We start from the raw sequence: 20330 nt of genomic DNA, 5'->3' as shown, positions 1-20330 counted from the left end.
CTATTCTACCCCGCCCCGCCCCTCCCCTGGTTGCGCAAGGTTCGCCGGTCAGGAGTTTCCCGGGCGCCATTTTTGAATGTAGTCGACTCAGTTGGTGTCAGGATGGGGACGGAGTGGCGGTTGTCCCTGGAATATGGGTGTCACGGGGCGGGTGGAGGAGCGGCGGGCCGTTTCCCCAACACGGAGAGGGCCAGAGCTAAGCCTCTGGCTGTTGCTGGAGCCGCGGTGTGTTGCCTAGAAAGGAAGCCGCGATAAATAATTGGGCCTGGTTATAGGAGAGGGCCGTGAGACACGGGCACCTCGTCACAGAGGTATGCGGGTGCCAGTCCCCATTGTCGTGAGGGGCTCTGGCGTCACGCGTGTCTCCCCGAGAGCCAAGGGAAGGCCCGCAGCAGGGGCTGAGGGAGGCGCTGGTTAGAGTCACCTGCGGGTGAGAGAGACGGGACGGGAAGCCACCGCGGGTTGGCTGCGAACCTTTTTCCAGTGGGTTTAGGTAGGGTTGCCATACGTCAACAACTTCACCAAAAAGAAAAGCTCAACAACTTTTGTGTCCGGATTTTCACTTTTTGAAATATGTCAACTCTAGGTGAACTGGAAATAGCAGGATCAAAAGCCTGACAGGAAGGGTGCGGTCTCGGAAAGTATCTGCCTTCTATGCAGGAAGTCCAAGCTCTTGGCGTGAAAGCCCGTGGCCTTGTTGCCTCACTTCCTTTCCCACTCTTCTGATAGACATTGAACTTTGCTGGTCCAACGCCCGCAGGTCTCCTGGACCTCCAAAAGTCTGTCCTGGCCCATGGATGCTTAGAATTATCTCCCAGTGCACCTGCACAATGCTATCCTATGTCCTTCAAATGAAAATCCTTCCTCCAACCCCACCTTTGCTTTACTTGGCACACCGATTTTCATGCCCTAATGTGCAATGAAGCACATGCAATCGAAACTTTGGCATATTACTTCTCTTGTTTGTTTAAAATGTTTTTATTCTCTTTAGCCAAAAAAGGCTCCTATAGTGAAGTACAAACGATTGCTAACACTCCCTTCCCCTGGGTTTATAATCTGCCTCCTTTATTTTTTTGTTTCCCTGTGTTGAATATTAGACTATGTTCCTCATGGAAGTAACCTGTCTTGTACTATATTTACCATGCTATGTAAATTGTGCTGGGAATGATAATGCTGGGAAAGATGATTAGATAGGTTTGTTGTACTTAAATATAAACAGCCGATGCAAGGCCCCTTAGAGAAGCAAGAGCCTGTTCTGTTGATCTCAGTGGAGCTAACACACCTGAAAAGTGAGATCAGCAGCACACTGCATAGTCTGCTTTGACTGGACCTAACCTTTACCTTTTTTTACCTTTACCTGCACCACCTTGTAAGCATGTTTACGTTTGCTGTCACACACTCTGGAAGTATGTAACCAGGCTCTTTAGCCATTTGGTTTACAATGCAACATTTTAAATGACATTTTTAAATAAACCTTTTAGGTGGTTGTAGGATGGTCCAAAAGGATAAAAGATTTAAAATGATAAAATTATTTTGATCAATTCAAGGTGGTGTAGATGTTCTGTTAAAATATTGTGTATCATCCTAAGAAGGTCCAATAAAATCTACATTAATATTTTTTTAAGAGGAGTGTATTCTGGAAGGTATATTTCAAATTTTGTTTTGGTTTATAATGACTAGTCATGCTATATTTACATTTTAGGTGATATGTCCAACAAGAACTCAGCAGGGTCTGACACAGAAAGTGAACATAATTTTTATTCTGACTGTTGGGAAGAAAGTCTTATACATATCAACAAAGGTAAACTGAAGACCAAACAAAGGAGTACCTTTATTCTAAATTATTAACTATTAATAGATAATTTCCATAGTAGTCAATTTATTGCTAGCATTATAATGATGGATTCTGTTAACTGCTTTTGAAAAAGATTACTTTGGTGTGTTTTTTGTAATGTTCAGAAATAATGTTTTTGAGTTGATAGGTTTTCTTTTTCCCCCCCAGACTCACTTGACTCTGACAGTGAAAGTGATCTCTATCTTCATTCAAATAGTCAGTGCAGTTTGTTTGAAAAAGAAGGAAAAAACAAATTGAAAAAAACTTTATTGGTCTCAGAAAAGAGCTTTAGAAAATACTGCAAAAACTGCCCCTTTCTACAACATTTAGAGAACACTACACAGTTTCAAGTGGAATTATCTCCAGAATCTATATTGCAATTAAACTTTAAGGACTGTCAGACAAATGGTCAGTCGTCAAAAGCTTATTCACCCAAAATATTTCCAGATCTTGACAGGTCTTATAGAGACCATTTGTGCTTAAATTGTAGAATCCCTTACGTGACTGTTACTAAGAATTCAGAAAAAGAACAAACCTTTTATACAATTAAGGAAGCTTATGCATTTGATAAGCTACATCAAAATCATCCATCAACTGATTATTATCCCACTTCAAAGCAGAACAAAGCTGTGCAAGTTTCCTTTCCTTGCAAAGAAACGGAAGCTGAGGAAAATGCTGTCTGTGAATTTTTCAAACAATCAGCAATACATTCTGGAGTAGAAGAGACACCAAACAGGAAAGCTATAATATTTCACAGTACTGAAAGTATTTTCAGTAAAAAGACAAATTCTAATGAACTGGTGAAAGACAATTCTGATTACTCTTCAGAAAAGCCTTATAAAACTCACAGTCCACAGACACCTGAGCAAATCTATTTGCACCCTAGTTCTGGAGAACTTGTTATTTCTTTGGTATTAGAAGCAGCATATAGAGATCCATCTGGTTCATCACAAGGAGTTGGTAATTCTTCAAATGTTAGGGTGGGAAAAGAAGATTCACAGAGGCATGCTTTAGCTTTTAAATTTAAAGGCCCGGAATATAACCAGTTGTTTAAGAAGTTGCGTATTTCTATTGTTCCAAGTTCTGTACACTCATATACAGAGAAGGAAAAACATAATACACCTTTTATAAAGCTGGTAGGGCTTTCACAAATTTTGCTTGATGAGTCCAGACCGTCTCTTGCCTCCCATGCTGAATCATCTGAAGCTAGTCAGCCTCTGGCAACTCATCCAGAGCCATCTGAATCCCGAAGCTTCAACAGTGATTCTGACCAAGTGCTATCTTCACTGGAACTTTGGTCTTCCAGTGGGTTCTTTCCATCACTGAAACATTCACACACAACTCAGTCTTCTCACTACTTTGTCCAATCATTGCCATGTTACAAGGTTACCCCTGTTCATAGGACTTCTGAAGTTCAACTGAAGGCCTCCAGGCCTGTGAAATCTGTTGTGTTTACCAAAAGCACCAAAGTACAGAAGGACAGGAAATTGAGAGCCAAACCTCATACTTCCAAATTTCAGTGGTCCAAGGCTTTGGATACTGAACCTATAAACCAAAATCCTCTAGCAGCAGAAATAAACAAACCCTTAACACAGACTACTAAATGTACCTGCAGCCCATTGCTTGATTTAACTGTTGATTTGCATTCTGAAGGAAAGTATTCTGAAACGCTCCGAAGTGTTCACAGAAAATATTGCAAAAGAACTGGAGGTGGCAAAGTAACTCCTAGATTTTCCTCCTGTTGCCTGCGAAATCCAAACCCTAGAAGCCATTTTGAGAATCTCCAATATATTTCTCCAGGAAGAAAGAAAAGCAATTCAAAGATGCGAAACATACTGAACTATTGTTTAGGTTGGACTGGAGGACAGAAGCCATGTGAAAACTGTAAAGGGGGTGTTTCTCCCACTCTGGATAGTTCAAATATAAAGAGGAATGAGATATGCACTCCACATCCCCCAACTGATGGAAATTCCATTGCCTCACTTCTTCCAGGTTCAAGGAATAGTCCAGGTCCACTTCCTACTGCACTGTCTCTTTCAAATGAGTGGAGGCATTCATCTGCTCCCTGTATGCAAACTGAAAGAGGCACTTGGAGTCCTGCACTATCCTATTCTGATGCTAAATGTAGCAATTCTCATTCTCCTTGTGCAAATATTAAAGTAGTGCAGCTACCCAGGGAAATGAATATGCTTAAAAATATAGGTATGGAAAAAATGGATTTTGGAGCTGCCCCCAGGAAGCATTCAATCTGCCCATGTGGAACTATGTCTCAATGTGGCTTGTTCCCCAATGGAGATATTTCAGAGTTGGTTAAGGAAAAAGCTAGAGGAAGCCCCAATATTAACCCAAGAGCCAATATGACTGAATTCAGCAGGGTGAATTCCCATGCAGGAACCTTCAACACACAGGAAGACTGCTGTGCTAGTTGTCATCATTTCTCTCCAATGTGTTATTTTCATGATCCACAAGAAGTGGCAAGAAATCATTTTACTAAAGTACAGTCCTTCTTTGAGAATGGATGTCCTAGGAACTTGAGAGAAAATGTTGTAGAGAGAAACAAGGCACAGAAAAGAGGTGAAAGAAAAAATGTCAGCTTCCATATAGGACCGAGTTATTCACAAGTGACAGGTACACACAATGCATCACTTTCTAATTATGGCTATCAGGCACCTGTTTATCACTCTGAATGCTCAGGCTGTTCATGCTGCCAGAATACTGTTAAAGAACATCTTGATTTAAAACATCAAGTGCTAAAGAACTGCTTAAACAGAGAGAGTGTTTTTCTAGTGGACCCTGGAAAAGGGACTAGAAGCCAGTGCAAATGTTCCCAAAAAATCCCGCTTTTCTGTGTTGCCCAAACTGATATGTATAAGGGAAACAGGTGTGATTTCCATGAGAACAGAATCTAACCTTACTCAGGTTTGTACTCGTTTATATAATTTTTTATATATGTGTTGCTATCAAGTTGGAAGGATATAGACGTACTGTACTTTTCTGATCTGCAATTATTTCCCCCCCCCCAATGCCACTGAGAAAGTGGGTGCAAATGATGCTCACAAAATTGCATGTTTATCTGTAGAAGAAAAGTGTTTTGTTAGTAAACTAAATAGTGAGGAGAACATTTCCATCCCATATTTCTCTCTGACATGCTAGTTTTCTATGGACTGGGATTTTTTTTTTCTTATGGAAAAACATTAAATCTTGTGAACCCCCACCTGTAGCCCTAACACAGATGTACCACTTCAGTGAAAATCAGATCAAAGACTTTATGGAAGGAAGGAAGTTCATATGCATTTCTTATTGAACTAATAACTCTGCAAATTGTGTTTTCTTATTTGAACTTTTCTACCTAACAATGAAGACTAGGTCCCGAGTTTAACCTTATCAACTAAGTTCCAGCTCAGATTTTTAATTTTAGTTATGTGTTTCTCATATTTTACTATTTGTATTTGTTTGGATAGCTTATGACTTGTCTCAGAACTCTCATATTGTGGGGGCAAAGCTTAATAAATTGTTTAAAAACAGTTGGGCAAATATTCAATGAAAGATAATTCTAGAACCATCAGGCAGCCATTGAGAATGTACACTGTACATGGTATAAACTATTACTGTCCATAGTACAGATGGCATTCTAAAAAATATATAGTGCTAATAATGAAATTAAGACTTAACTTATTTTCTGCAATCCAACAGAACTTACACTTGCAACGTGGGTGGTGTTAAAAAAATACTCATTTTAAAGGCTTGTTTTCCCTCAGGCCGGCTTAGCCAGCGGAAACCCAACTCTTCAATAGAGTTTGGAATACGGATAATATAAAATGGCCTAATTTAAGATGGCATAAATTCTGCTGGCTTCCTACAGATTGCTCTGCCGAAGTTGCATTTAACATACAATTGGGAGTCAATATTAAAAGTACACTGTAACTTTAAACATACTTTTTGATATGAGCTGCTAATAAAAGAACCCAATTCATTCCTCTGTGTAAAGGTAAAGGACCCCTGACCGTTATGACTCTGGGGTTGCGACGCTCATCTCGCTCTATAGGCCAAGGGAACTGGCTTTTATCCGCAGACAGCTTCTGGGTCATGTGGCCAGCATGACTAAGCCACTTCTGGTGAACCAGAGCAGTGCACGGAAACGCCGTTTACCTTCCTGCTGGAAGGTAACTGCTGTTTACCTTCCTTCCTATTTATCTACTTGCACTGCGTCTTTCAAACTGCTACGTTGGCAGGAGCTGGGACCGAACAACAGGAGCTCACCCCATCGCAGGGAATCGAACTGCTGACCTGATCAGCAAGCCCTAGGCTCTGTGGTTTAGACCACAGCGCCACCCGCGTCCCTAGGCAGTGACAAACAGGACAGTTACCTGTCTGAAGGTAGCAGATATTTTTGTTCATCTCTCACTTGTGCTGTTTATTTTTATTAGGGATCTTCACATATTAACCAAGGATGGAAAAGGCTCGATGGAATCCACAAATGCTGTAAAAAAAGAAGTTGGTACAGTTGTTTTCAATGACAAGTCAGTGGTTTAAAAAATGAAATGTTGACTTTTGTTGGTATGTGCTTTCTAGTGAATATCAATAAATGAAGACCCACAAAGGACAGTCACAATGGGTTGTAGCCAAATAGTGACACATGCAGCTCACGTTGATACTGCATCGCAGTTTCCCCACCAAGCAAAGAAGGATAAACTGTTTGATATACGTGGAGAATAAGAGTGGGTCTAAATTGTTGCTGTTTTGGATTGTGGTTCAGTCCCATAATGGGAAATTCGGGTCACACAACTGAAATTTATTTGGCATTCTAGCATAGCAACCTTGCTTTCTCCCAGAATTGGACTTTTTGCCATAATCAAAGTGACTGAAAAATGCACTGGAAAGTGTGGATAATGCTTGAAACAACACGGTCTGTTATCTCCACACAGATCAGAATGAATGCTCAATAAATAATGTCTAACATCCCTGCAAACTTTATGCAAACAAATGATAAAACCTCAGTGAACAAGTTGCCTGGAAGGAACTTTAAATTGCAATCCTACGCCCGCTTATGGAGGAGCAAGCTCTATTGAAATCAATAGGACTTGTTTTAACAAAGATGTGTAACACTGCACTGATAGCATCATAATAATGCATATTGTTTATGGTAAATTGCAGAAGTATATATGATACTAGTCTAATACAGCAAAAGCAATGAAGTGTTGTGTGATATCTTGAAGACTAGCAGATTTATGGCATACACATTAGGCAGGGATAGCCCCCCCCCCCCCCCCCGACCGTGGCTGGAACTGATGAGAGCTTGGAGTGCAACATTATATTTAGCTGCTCCTAGATTAGAGCCTACAAGATCATATTTTCTTTAGTTCTGTCCCAGATAGTTCTGTGGACTTAACTCTCCTTGAAAGCATGTTCTCCCTAAACAGTATTGGATGTAAAGCTTTTTACCTCTGACCTGACAGTGAAATGCTGTCAAGCAGCAGTTTGGCAGTCAGTGTTTCCTTCTGTTTTCTCCAGTGCTCCCTGCCAGTCTGCATGTAAGATTCATGTGACTATTTTCACTAGTTATGAATGCCCAGTTCATGAATCCTGAGTCTCATGATCAATTTTTGTATCATCAAGTAGATGTGCAAGTAGACTTTTCTGCATTACCTTGTAGCACCCACATGATGGCAGTATATGAAGGCAAGACCCCCATCTTTCAGTATTTACAATATTATTTGAAACTTTTTCTTGTTTCAGTCGCTAAACTTTATAATATGCACACTGTTCCTGTAAGATAGCTTTACTCAATTAGCTTTGCAGGAGACCTGAGCTTAATAGAAGAGATTTTGTGGCATTACCAGTCTATGCAGATCAATGTAGCTAGTAAATTCACTTGGTCATGAATGATATAAACTGCAGCTGATGTGCATGCTTATGCATTAGCTTTTCCGGGTCTAGGATTCAGTATGGTTGAAATTCAATTTTTGTAACTAGCTGTGACTAATCAATTGATTCACATCACTTCACTATTATCCTATTTAGGTTTACAGTGTGATAAAAGTGGATGTTATGGATTGATGGTTTCAGCTGTTCTGTTGAATTTATACTCTTTTGCTGAGTTTCTGTTTAAATCACTAGTTACTTAAAGGAATGTGAAGCTATGGATGGAGAGATCAGTTCAGCTCTTATCTATGTCATTTTCACAGGTGATCATTCATTATTTGTCCACGTTCATCTGTATTTTTTAAAAAATGCAATGAAAATTTGTATTCAAATATCTATTTTCTCATATTACACATTTCTAAATGTATTTTATCTTCAAATAGGCATTTTCATACAAATTTTGGTGTGCCTTTTGAGCTGAGTGTATGTCATAGTGTATGTCATAGTGTATGTATTTCTACATTCAGAGAAGTGTGAAATGTCATAGTGAATGTGCATTCCACATGCTCATAGTGTATGTCCTTTAGTTTGGATAAATATTATTAGAATTTACAGCACTCTTCTGTTGACATCATCATTAACATGGTCTCTTTGTTATGGTTGATTGGTCACATTGCCGCTACCCCCCCAAAAAAAACTTGATGAAGGGTTGCTCTGTTGTTTGGCTTCAGCTACTCTAGAATCGTTCATGATCTTATACATAACAGATTCTCACTAAACAACCCATATACCGTCCCAATCATTTGAAATCATCTGCTTTACCTCTGACTGGTAAAGTTTCACTCACACACTTTGAAGTTAGTTTTCTCACTCAGTCATAAAGGTAGAAACTTGTGAAGAAGGAGGAGGAGGAAAGATTCTCAGGGTGCCATATTCACATCATGTCCTTGCCAGATTCTACACTTGGATAGAATCATAGAATTAAAATAGCACTATACTTAGATTTAGGATTACAAATTATTATCACAACTGAATAGGGTCAAAAAGCCATCTAATTACAACCACACAAAGCCCATTAAGGCAGGACCATTTATCCTCCAGATCTTTGCCACCGACTACTTTGTTTACACTATCCAGACTACACATGGTAAAAGAGAACAGGCACGCCAGAAAAAACACTTGCAGAACACTTTACAGGGTGAAGGTGAAAAGTAAATTAGATCTCTTCTCAGATTTCTTCTGATTTTTAAGTTTTCAGGGTGGTTTCATAATATGAACCACCTAAGTTTCTAATAATTTAAACACTGTAATATTAAAATTCTCATTTTTTTATGCCACAGTCAAATATATTTACCCTGGGCAGCTATTTCAGTGAACTTTACTGTGTGCTTAGGACAGCAGCATTAATCATCCTGTTGATAATTCAGTATAGCAGAGGGACACACTAAATCTGCTCTTCTGGACAAGGGGAGAGGTGGTTTGGATACTGGAGGGACAGAAGTGATATCTTTGTCATAGGAAGACTACAAGCAGGTAAAGTTTGAATTTACAGTGCCAGGCCTCCCTTTGTAGGGATGGAGGAACAATTTGAATGGTCAGCTGCCAGAGACTTATGGAATCTGATGGATTTTTGAATGTGCTGGGGGATTTTTCAGTAGCCAAAGCTGATAAACCTGTAGAAGCCCATACCTCGTTTAATATGATGCAGTGAGGATCTATTGACAAAATCGCTCCAGATTACGCAGGTTTTGAAGATGGATCTGTTTACACAGGCAATCTCAACTTTTAGTTTCTCTTTTAGTTGCTGTGCTGGTCTAATGAGATGGTTTTCCAGATATTTTAATCATGGATATTTATCTTTTAATGTTTTAGTGGGATTTTAGAGAGGATTTAGTGAGATTGTTTTATATATCATGGTATAATTATTGTGTATTTTTATTATTGTATTTTTTAAGAATGTGCAATTGGTGTTTGTTTTATAAACTGTTTAGAATCTGTCTGGTCATAGAGTGGTATATAAATTAATGAAAAAGAAGAAGAACGTACTATGGGCTGTGCACAACCATAGAGTTTATCCTTAGATTGCCCATCCTGCTGCTTGTTGGATTGCTCAGCCTGGACAACTTTTAATATTGTTACCCAGAAAACAGCAATCATGCTTCTGTCATGCTGACAGCTAAAGTATATGCTGCTGCCACTTTAAAAGAGTACAGATCTGTAGATGACTGCATTCTTTCTCAGGTCTTTAGCTATATTTTAGCCTTTAATAGTCCTGGTAAGAGGCAGGATGAAAGGTCAATAAGTGATAAGCAGTTGAGTGGGTTGTCACTTCTCTGAGTGTTTTCTATTGACTCTGTGCTCTAAAATGGAATTGTAGGCATGGTTTTGTCTCCAGTTAGTATGGAGACTGGATTGATGTTATAATATCACTATTTGCTTGTGAAGGAAACCTTCAATAATTGAGCTAACTACTTTTCTTAATGTGGCTGAAGTTGATAACAAAAGTTACCAGCAGATGTAGCAGTGGATGTTACCATCCTGGAAGGGAACAGAATAGAGTTTATACAAAAGATCAGAACAAAAGTCTGCCTCTGGTGAATTTGTCTTGGGCAAAACTGAACTTGTGTGGTTAGATTGAAATGCAGAGCAAAACATATCTATAGTTGATTTCTCCCCTATTCCTTTTCCAGTCATGGTCAGGGCTTGTTAATAACACAGTTACTGGTATTTGACAATTGCTAAAACTGTCCTCTTAATTGTAGCAGGATTGCCTACTGTGGTATAGTAATCACTAAGATACCTTGCGTGTAATTTTGTAGCCCAGAGAAGAGACAGTAAATTGGCAACAAAATGAAATATAATTGCTCTCATTTCATTCATGTCAGTGAGTGAGACTGGAATATAAATTTGTGCTGGAGCACTGATCCTCCACAGTATTATCAGCATTTGAAGTATATCTTCTGAAACTACATGCCACAAATTACTTCGGTAGTGCCACCCATGGAAATGCCTGTCCCTTTTATGAAATGGATCTAGACAGCTATTTTTTTACACCTAGGAGTTCATTCAAAAGATACATTTTTGTAATTTTTATTTGACATTCTACTGATAAAGATACCCTGATCAGAAAATAGTTGCTTATATATTTTATTATATGTCAGAAGATTGTGGTGTTTTTGCACCTTTTAATTATATATATAATTGCCAACAAAGGTCCGTATAGTTAAAGCTATGGTTTTCCCAGTAGTGATGTATGGAAGTGAGAGTTGGACCATCAAGAAGGCTGATCGCCGAAGAATTGATGCTTTTGAATTATGGTGCTGGAGGAGACTCTTGAGAGTCCCATGGACTGTCCCATGGATCAAACGTATCCATTCTTAAGGAAGTGAGCCCTGAGTGCTCACTGGAAGGACAGATCGTGAAGTTGAGGCTCCAATACTTTGGCCACCTCATGAGAAGAGAAGACTCCCTGGAAAAGACCCTGATGTTGGGAAAGATGGAGGGCACAAGGAGAAGGGGACGACAGAGGACAAGATGGTTGGACAGTATTCTCGGAGCTACAAACATGAGCCTGACCAAACTGCGGGAGGCAGTGGAAGACAGGAGTGCCTGGCGTGCTCTGGTCCATGGGGTCACAAAGAGTCGAAGCTACAAACATGAGCCTGACCAAACTGCGGGAGGCAGTGGAAGACAGGAGTGCCTGGCGTGCTCTGGTCCATGGGGTCACAAAGAGTCGGACACGACTAGACGACAACAACACACACACACACACACACACACACATATAAGATATAAAGCATTTACCTTGCTATAATCTGTTTGCTAAGATATCTCTATGATAACAAAATTGAAATGTAAATTAAGTAGATAGTGTCCAATGATAATACTTTTATTAATCAAGACTATTACCTGCTATGTTTGTTTATTGTGTATTAAGTTTTATGTATATTTTGTATATTTATGTTTTATAATAGTAATAATAATAGTAATAATAATAGTAGTAGTAGTAATAAGCTGTCCTGGATAAGTTCTGTTGGAAGAGGGAAAAGATAACTGAGGAAGGCAAAATTGCATAAGGTGGGATGGAAAGAAAAAGGGTCAACAAAATTGTCACTCACCAAACTTAAACTGTGAAAAAGATTGAATTGAAAATGGAGACAATAGATGTACTGCTCCCCGTTTATCTGTTTGCTTTGTAACACAAAAAACCGTAATAAAAACTAATTAAAACAAAAAGCCGAATTGACACCATTGTAAAAATACTCTATGTCATCTGAAGAGGCTAATATGTTTTCTGAGACCACACACTTTTAGCAAGGTTTAGACATTTTATTTTCCAAATGCTTGTTGTAGTGATAGATATTTCAAAAAGCTGCCTCATGTCTCAGATGGTTAGTGCCTCTTGTGTCTCTGTACATAACATAACATAACATAACATAACATAACATAACATAACATAACATAACATAACATAACATAACATAACAACATAACATAACATAACATAACATAACATAACATAACATAACATAACATAACATGGAACACTTACTTAAGCAAGGCTGAAAGTATCACTTAAATAGGTGAACTGATGTTGGCGGGATTAATTAAATGAGATGGGATAATTGTAGAACCATAATAATTTATCAGTCACTTGATTAATTGATCATTTTAAAACTTTGATCAGTTTAAATGGTGTACCCAATTCTTTGAGGAACAGATTTTCTAAAAAGATGTTAATTTTTCTTAAACTATGTACTTACAAATAAATGAGTGACAAACGCCTTCTTAGTAAAGGTATTCCTGTCACATAGGTGCCTACTTTGATACAGCCATGTGTCATCCAAAGACAAATACAGTGGTACCTCGGGTTACATATGCTTCAGGTTACAGACTCCGCTAACCCAGAAATAGTACCTTGGGTTAAGAACTTTGCTTCAGGATGAGAACAGAAATCAGGCAGCAGCAGCGTGGCGGCAGCAGGAGGCCCCATTAGCTAAAGTGGTGCTTCAGGTTAAGAACAGTTTCAGGTTAAGAATGGACCTCCGGAACAAATTAAGTACGTAATCAGAGGTACCACTGTAAGCCTTTTGCTTTAGACATATTAAAATTCATATGAAAATTAATCAAAATGTGTTTAATCAACTGAGATTTATTTAGCTGAGTGACAACCCTGTTTTTTAAAAAAATTATATATACATATATAAAACTGGAGACAAGCTTTTAATATCACATTTCTAATCTGATGGTTTCCTATGCCTGAGTCTTGCCTTAAAAAGTTGTTCCCAATCACTTTTCACATATGATTTGGGGAAGGTTTGAGTCCTAAAAAGTGGCTAAACATCTCATGATAGATAACTAAAAACAATTCAGGCCCCAATGCCTGATGCATATTTAATACAGACTTTTTACCTATGCATCTCTTCCAGGATACATACCAGGCTAATACAAGCCTGTTCCACCATGACAGAGCAGCTCAGCAGAGTATCTGACAATAAATTATGGATGGAAAAAGGCAGCTTTTAAGAAAGTTGGAGGTGGTATTATGATGGAGGTTTTGTTTCCATGGGGTACAGGCTTATTTCTTTTGCATCTCTGTTGCCTATGATCAAGCATTTTGAAAAGATTTTTAAAACGCTAGAATGCTGTTTAGAATCAGTAGTGAAATCAGTGTGCAGTGCAAACCATGAGCAGAAGTGTCTCTGTCATATCAAAAGCATTCTGAAAAAATGCTGCTCCCAGCCCACAGGAACAATGTGAATCGTTGTCTGTAGGCTTTTATTTACTTCAAGTATTTGTTTAATAATAATAGAATGTGTTTGCAGTTTAATAAATTTTATAATGTATCCCTTGATAAACCTAAATACACTGTAGGATTTTCACTACAAGTAAAGGCCACCCACTGAAGATAGTCACTAGTGTAACAATTCTAACTGGGAGCAAAAGTTTTTATTTAATGAGAACAGCTCAACTGTTGGCTCTGTCCTTCAGTCCTAATGACTTGTTTTACTAATGGGTGATACCAGTTTCAGATTGTTCCTCTGCGCAAAGAATCATCCCTAATCCATATCATCTTCATGGAAGCCCTAAATTGGTTGAGAGGCTATGTATAGATTTGGCTATATCCTCACTAAGTTAACATAGAGACCTCTGATATGCACCTCTAGGAGTGAGCAGAACAGACAAAGATATCACTGAGTGTGCCAAGATAACCAGCAACTTGAAGAACACAACAGGATGCCTACCATTGGCTTGTAAAGCTTATTCCAGATGGGTTAAAAAGGGCAAGGCTATTTAGGAAGCGGGGAAGACTGGTGCAAAAAGTCCCTTTTCGGTAGTGCTGTATGAAAGAAACAAGCACTCAAAGGTACCCGATAACATATCCTAGTGTAGTGTAGGAACAAAAGGAAAGGCAACCTCTACGTCAGGCCTCACCAACATGATGCCCACAGGCACAAATGTGCCTGCAGAGACCTTCCCTGGCACTGGGAAGGAGGTCCTCTCCTTCCACTGAAATTAACCTTGAAACGATTTCTTACAATTACTTCTGAAAAAACACAGATAGATTGTGCAGTTTATCTAGACTGAGCCTCTGTGTTCTCAGTGTAATCCAAACACAGTCTTTGGAGATAACTGTTCTTTTTCCAGTCTGAAGAACTCAGGTTAATAATTTCCACTAAAGAAACCTCTTAAAAATTAATTTTAACTTCTCTTGCCAGCTTGAGCTCATTATGAATTTTGGCCAACCTGACATTCACTCAGTAACTGTTGGCTCCTTGTATATATGCTTCCTCTCAATTCCTATATTCCAGTCGCGAACCTCATCCCACCATGTTTCAGTAATGCCTACCAGGTAATATTTGCCATCCTGTATTAAAAGCTCCAATTCGTCTTGCTTGTTTCCCATAATCTGTGCATTTGTGTCGAGAAAACTGAAACCAGGAATCGTTCCCTCCAGCTGATTCCTTATTGTAGTTTCTTAGCAGGATTCTGAAGCACCACCTCAGTGTTAAGACACTTAATGTGGAGTTCTTTTATATTATAATCCCGTTGGAACGGCTCATTAATTATTCCCATTCTCATCTCTGACACCATGATAGGTTTAAGATGCAGCTCAGTAAAGGTTATATAGGGGTGGGTTGTTGTTGTTGTTTTTTTAATGGCAGACATGGTAAGCATTTGGCACGTATACACTACAAGAGATGAACAAGAGCAACTGTGACATTATCTTCGTTTGCTAAAAATAGTACCCTTCAAAGTTTAAAGAAAAGTGTATTATGCTTGTTAACCTCTGCTGTGTCTGTCAGGCGTTATAGCATTAGGTGCAGCATTCCCTTTCAAGGCCTTTCCAGTGCTCAAACAATTGAAACTCAATACATTGTCAGCAATGAAAGGGGAGGGATAAATAGTTGTGGCACAGTCTGCATTAATCACCATAGAACAATGTAATACTATGAACTCTGTCCCATGGACATGCAACACTTAGGGAACATATAGGAATGGCCATTCTTTAGTGGCAGAACATCTTCAGGTTGGGCTGGGAACATAACCGGTCTGAAACCCTGGAGAGTCACTGCCAGCCAGGTTAGGAGGTACTGAGCTAGATGGACCCAATGATATGACTCAGTATGAGGTATTTCTCTCCTTTAATGTCACCTGCCCAATATCTCTAGCTAGATTTCTATTTTCAGGGAGCTCTTTATGGAAGGGATTCAAAAGTGGCATCGCTCACCTATAGTCTCAAGTGATACTCTTTGTTCCACCAGTACAACATTCTACTACCTCATTCCTATTGCTTTAGGCTACATGTATAGACCCAGTCTTGAGAGAAAGAATTGGAATAAAAACAAGAGAAAAGAAAATTCTAGACCATGCTGTTTTCTGTACCTGACAGGCATTTTATGCTGGGCTTTACTTCTGAACTGCTGGTTCCTGCTTTGAGAGAATAACAGTGCAGTGCGGAGTGAACCAGCCTGTATGGTGCCGGTTCCCAGGTTTTCCCCTACTATTGAACCATTGAGCCAGTGTGGTGTAGTGGTTAAGAGCGGTAGTCACGTAATCTGGGGAACCGGGTTCGCGTCTCCGCTCCCCCACATGCAGCTGCTGGGTGACCTTGGGCCAGTCACACTTCTTTGAAGTCTCTCAGCCCCACTCACCTCACAGAGTGTTTGTTGTGGGGGAGGAAGGGAAAGGAGAATGTTAGCCGCTTTGAGACTCCTTAAAGGGAGTGAAAGGTGGGATATCAAATCCAAACTCCTCCTTCTTCTTCATACCATCTCTTAGATAATGCCAAAGTAGAGGTAAATCCCATATTTCAATAGGGACAGAAGAGAAATCTGTTCTGCATTTTTAAGCAAGCCAAGCTAATTTATACCTTTCATATTTTTAAACAGCTTTGAGGCTACAATGTTTTATTTTCTTCCCATACCTCATTCCTAATTGGCTGTCTTCATAGATCGTCTCCCCACATGCTTTACCCCATAGTCTCACTGCCTTGGGCCCAAATTCCTTATTCAAGTATACATGCATGGGATTTTAATCTCAGAATTATGCAAAATGCACAGAAATGGTACAAACACACAGTTACATAAGCAACAAAAATTCAAATAAATGAACCTAGCCGCACATGCAAACTTGCCTGTAGTTGAAAAAGTTGCTTGCCTGGCATGCAATCACCTTTTGTGGTAGAGAGGCCTGGATTAGGGTTATAGTCAACTAAATTTTACTCAGAGCAGACCCACTGAAATTGAGGGGCTTAACTTAGTCATGTTCATTGATTTCAGTGTGTCTGCTCTGAGTAAAGCTTAGTTGAACACCGATTAAAGTCAACATGAAGAAAGTATCAAGGACAAACCAGGTCAGTTAACAATGATGCTCAGGATACAGCTAAGCAAGATGGGAGATCCATGATTAGAGTTTTTCTAAAGGGGTAGATATAGCTCTGTGTGGGTGTGTGAGTGAATGAGAAAGTGATTTGTATTGGTGCTATGGCACAGGGAATAGGGTAGCAGATACAGTGGTACCTCAGGTGAAGTACTTAATTTGTTCCGGAGGTCCGTTCTTAACCTGAAACTGTTCTTAACCTGAAGCACCACTTTAGCTAATGGGACCTTCCACTGTTGCCGTGCCGCCAGAGCACGATTTCTGTTCTCACCCTGAAGCAAACTTCTTAACCTGAAGCACTATTTCTGGGTTAGCGGAGTCTGTAACCTGAAGCGTATGTAACCTGAAGAGTATGTAACCCGAGGTACCACTGTAACCCTCTTTTCTCATACCATTTTCCCAGTCTGAATAGTCCCTGCCTGAGCTGCTCTTTGAATCACAGGGCAAAACATGTAGGTACCTGTTTGAGACAACAACAACATGCTCATTGCCTAATGGCTGCAGCACTAAAGTGAATGTGCATGTGTGAATGAGCCACCTCAGACTAAGGTCAAACATACTGAACTGTCGTATCATTTCCAACCATCAGTGTTTGCATTGGAGTTGGTGCACGTGTTCCGCTGCGAGTCATAAAAATGTCTGTTTTTCAGTCTCTGGGGTTTTAGAGAAAACACCAGCCACTTTTCTATGAGGTATAACTGGGGCCATGCAAAGTTCAAACACAACTTACATACTGCAGATTAGCTACTGGTTGAAATGACTTCATCCTAAAACTGTGCTGTTCTTAATTCCTAAGGTAGACAGCCCATTAATGTTGACTGTAACTAATAGGGCTTTGTTCTGAAATGCATTAAAAATGGTCATATCATCTGAGACGATGATATCATGCTTAGCAGCAGCTAAATAAAGAAAAAACAATTGTGCTATTTTTGAGGAAGAGGTTTCATATCAATCCTACGCCATAGTGTTACGGATCTTTATTTGGTTTGAAATGCAAAAGAAAAACAACTACAATCTCCTTCATATAACTGCCAACTTGAGGAAGGGCATTTAAAAACAAACAAACAAACTCTATTGTTTCTAGGCTTTGTTTCAATCTGAAATGCCTAAGGTAGAGCCAGCAAAGCTAAAGCCCGCAATGGATGCATCTATTGTTTGAAGTATGGAACAACAATTGAAGGGTGTTCTGGCTTGCTAAAAATAGAAAGGCAGCTGCTGCTGTCCATTTCTTAGTAACTGAGAATAAAACAATGCTCAAGTATTGTCTGCATTACTGGAGTAGTGACATTGGAACCACTTCGAAAGGACCAATGGGATGGATCAGCAAGTTATTTATAAATGCCTAATGTCATCCTTTCCCACCCCCCACAATCTAACTGCACTTTCTTAGCCTTTTGCATTACGTTCTCTCAGTTACGGACGCAAAAAGAGCCCTGCTGGATCAGACCAAGGCCCATCTAGTCCAGCATCCTGTTCTCACAGTGGCCACCCAGATGCCTATCTCTACATATACAGCTGGACTGAGGATTGTAGACCCTGGAAGTACTGAAACAGGCTTTCTGATCCTCTGGATTAGAGCTGCCAGGATATTTTCCAATGGGCACATTGCATGGTACAAAATTTTTGCATAGAAAGCATAGACTAGAAAATAGCCATCAGTTGATGGCTATCTTGGTCCAAGAATGTGGAACATCGATGTGAATTATATGGAATGTATCTTTGTCCTGCACCTTGAATGATTCATTTGAAACATTTAACACTCATACTGCTTGAAGCAGGAGATGGCTTAATAGCCCAGAATATACATCAGCTTCCCATCATGTGTACTCGTGGCTGTAGTGATTCTGCACCCACAGGGAGGCTCAAGGAATGGCAAATGGCTTGAAACAACTCTATTAGCTTTTTTAACTCAAATAGCTTTTTGATTGAATTATCAACTTGAGACTCTTCTTTTTTAAAAAAAAATATATATATATTTATTAAGGTTTTTTTAGATATAAAATGCACACATAAAACAATCTTGCTTCTATCACAACAAATTCTTCGCTTCTTTGGACTCCCTCACGTCCCCCTCTCCCATTTACGTCGTTAAAAAAAAATTTTTCCAAACAAATTATCAACTTGTTTACAGTCACATGTCCACACATTCAAATATAATCTAGCACTTTTTCCAATAAAATTTTTATATTTTCTTTAATCTCACTTAGCATCAAATTTAAATCTAGTTTAGTGGTGGCCAATTTTTTATAATCTAGCATCCTTCTTAACATTCAAACAAATTACAATGTTTTTGTAGATACATCTTGAATTTCTCCCAGTCTTCCTCCATCTTTTCTTCTCCCAGATCTCGGATTCTGCCAGTCATCTCGGCCAGTTGCATATAGTCCATCAGCTGCATCTGCCACTCTTCCAGTGTGGGTAAATCTTGAGTTTTCCAATTTTTTGCGATGAGAATCCTTGCTGCCGTTGTTGCATACATGAAAAATGTTCGATCCTTCTTTAACACCCTCTGGCCGACAATACCCAGAAGGAAGGCCTCTGGTTTCTTAGTGAAGGTATACTTAAATACCTTTTTCAACTCATTATATATCATTTCCCAGAAGGCCTTCACCTTAGGGCATGTCCACCAGAGGTGAAAGAATGTTCCTTCATTTTCTTTACATTTCCAACATTTATTATCAGACGAATGGTATATTTTGGCAAGTTTAACTGGGGTCATGTACCATCTATATATCATTTTCATTACATTTTCCTTCAGAGCATTACATGCAGTGAAGTTCAGCCCAGTGGTCCACAACCTTTCCCAGTCCTCAAACATAATGTTATGCCCAATGTCCTGTGCCCATTTTATCATAGCCGATTTAACCATTTCGTCTTGTGTATTCCATTTTAGCAGCAAGTTATACATTCTAGATAGTACCTTGGTCTTTGGTTCTAACAATTCTGTTTCTAACTTCGATTTCTCCACCTGGAACCCTAACTTTTTGTCATTTTTAAAAACTTCTTTAATCTGAGCATAATGTAACCAGTCTCGCACCTTGTCCTTCATTTTCTCCAAACTCTGCAATTTCCAATTGTCTCCATCTTTTTCTAATATTTCCCAATATTTTGGCCATTTGGCCTCCATATTGGGTCATTTTCGGGCCTTAGCCTCCAGAGGTGAAAGCCACCTTGGAGTTTTATTTTCCAATAAGTCTTTATATTTTGTCCAGACATTAAACACTGCTTTCCTGACAATATGGTTCTTAAAGGCCTTATTGATCTTAACTTTGTCATACCATAAGTATGCATGCCAACCAAAAGCATTGTTAAAACCTTCCAAGTCCAGCACGTCAGTGTCTTCGAGAAGTAGCCAATCTTTTAGCCAGCAAAAAGCTGCGGCTTCATAGTACAACTTTAAGTCTGGCAGGGCAAAGCCACCTCTTTCTTTCGCATCTGTTAATATCTTAAACTTAATCCTGGGCTTTTTGCCCTGCCAGACAAATTTAGATATATCTTTCTGCCACTTCCGGAAGCACTCCGTTTTGTCCACAATCTGTAATGTTTGAAACAAAAACAACATTTTTGGCAATACATTCATCTTGATAGCAGCAATTCGGCCTAACAAAGAAAGCTTCAATTTTGTCCAACTATCCAAGTCTCTCTTAATTTCAGACCAACATTTTTCATAATTATCCTTAAATAGACTCAGGTTTTTTGCTGTTATGTTTACCCCTAGGTATTTTACTTTTTTAACCATAGTTAGTTCTGT

The 20330-nt window shown here is 39.2% G+C and overlaps 1 protein-coding gene and 1 long non-coding RNA gene across 5 annotated transcripts; both read left to right on the top strand.

Annotated features, from left to right (window-relative positions):
• The first annotated feature begins 55 nt into the window (after window positions 1-55).
• LOC309343372 (uncharacterized protein) lies at window positions 56-6439 on the top strand. 4 transcript variants are annotated; one of them, XM_081864749.1, is made up of 4 exons: window positions 56-311; window positions 1703-1801; window positions 2003-4753; window positions 6262-6439. In XM_081864749.1, exons 2-3 carry the CDS (start codon window positions 1708-1710, stop codon window positions 4741-4743), a joined length of 2835 nt encoding a protein of 944 aa, XP_081720875.1. In that variant the 5' UTR covers window positions 56-311; window positions 1703-1707; the 3' UTR covers window positions 4744-4753; window positions 6262-6439. The 4 variants fall into 4 exon arrangements, with proteins under 4 accessions (XP_081720875.1, XP_081720874.1, XP_081720873.1 ...); XM_081864748.1 differs by having other exon boundaries at window positions 56-430; XM_081864747.1 differs by having other exon boundaries at window positions 56-493.
• Window positions 6440-11484: 5045 nt separating this feature from the next.
• On the top strand, window positions 11485-12237 carry LOC309343400. The gene is made up of 2 exons (XR_014157263.1): window positions 11485-11658; window positions 11701-12237. It is a non-coding gene; the product is annotated as an uncharacterized lncRNA (long non-coding RNA).
• Window positions 12238-20330: the final 8093 nt, after the last annotated feature.

The sequence above is a fragment of the Podarcis erhardii genome, assembly GCF_964252035.2.
Source record: "Podarcis erhardii genome assembly, chromosome: 6".
NCBI lineage: Eukaryota > Metazoa > Chordata > Lepidosauria > Squamata > Lacertidae > Podarcis > Podarcis erhardii.
Note: the sequence above shows the minus strand (reverse complement) of the source record. Positions and strands in the feature narration are given on the sequence as shown.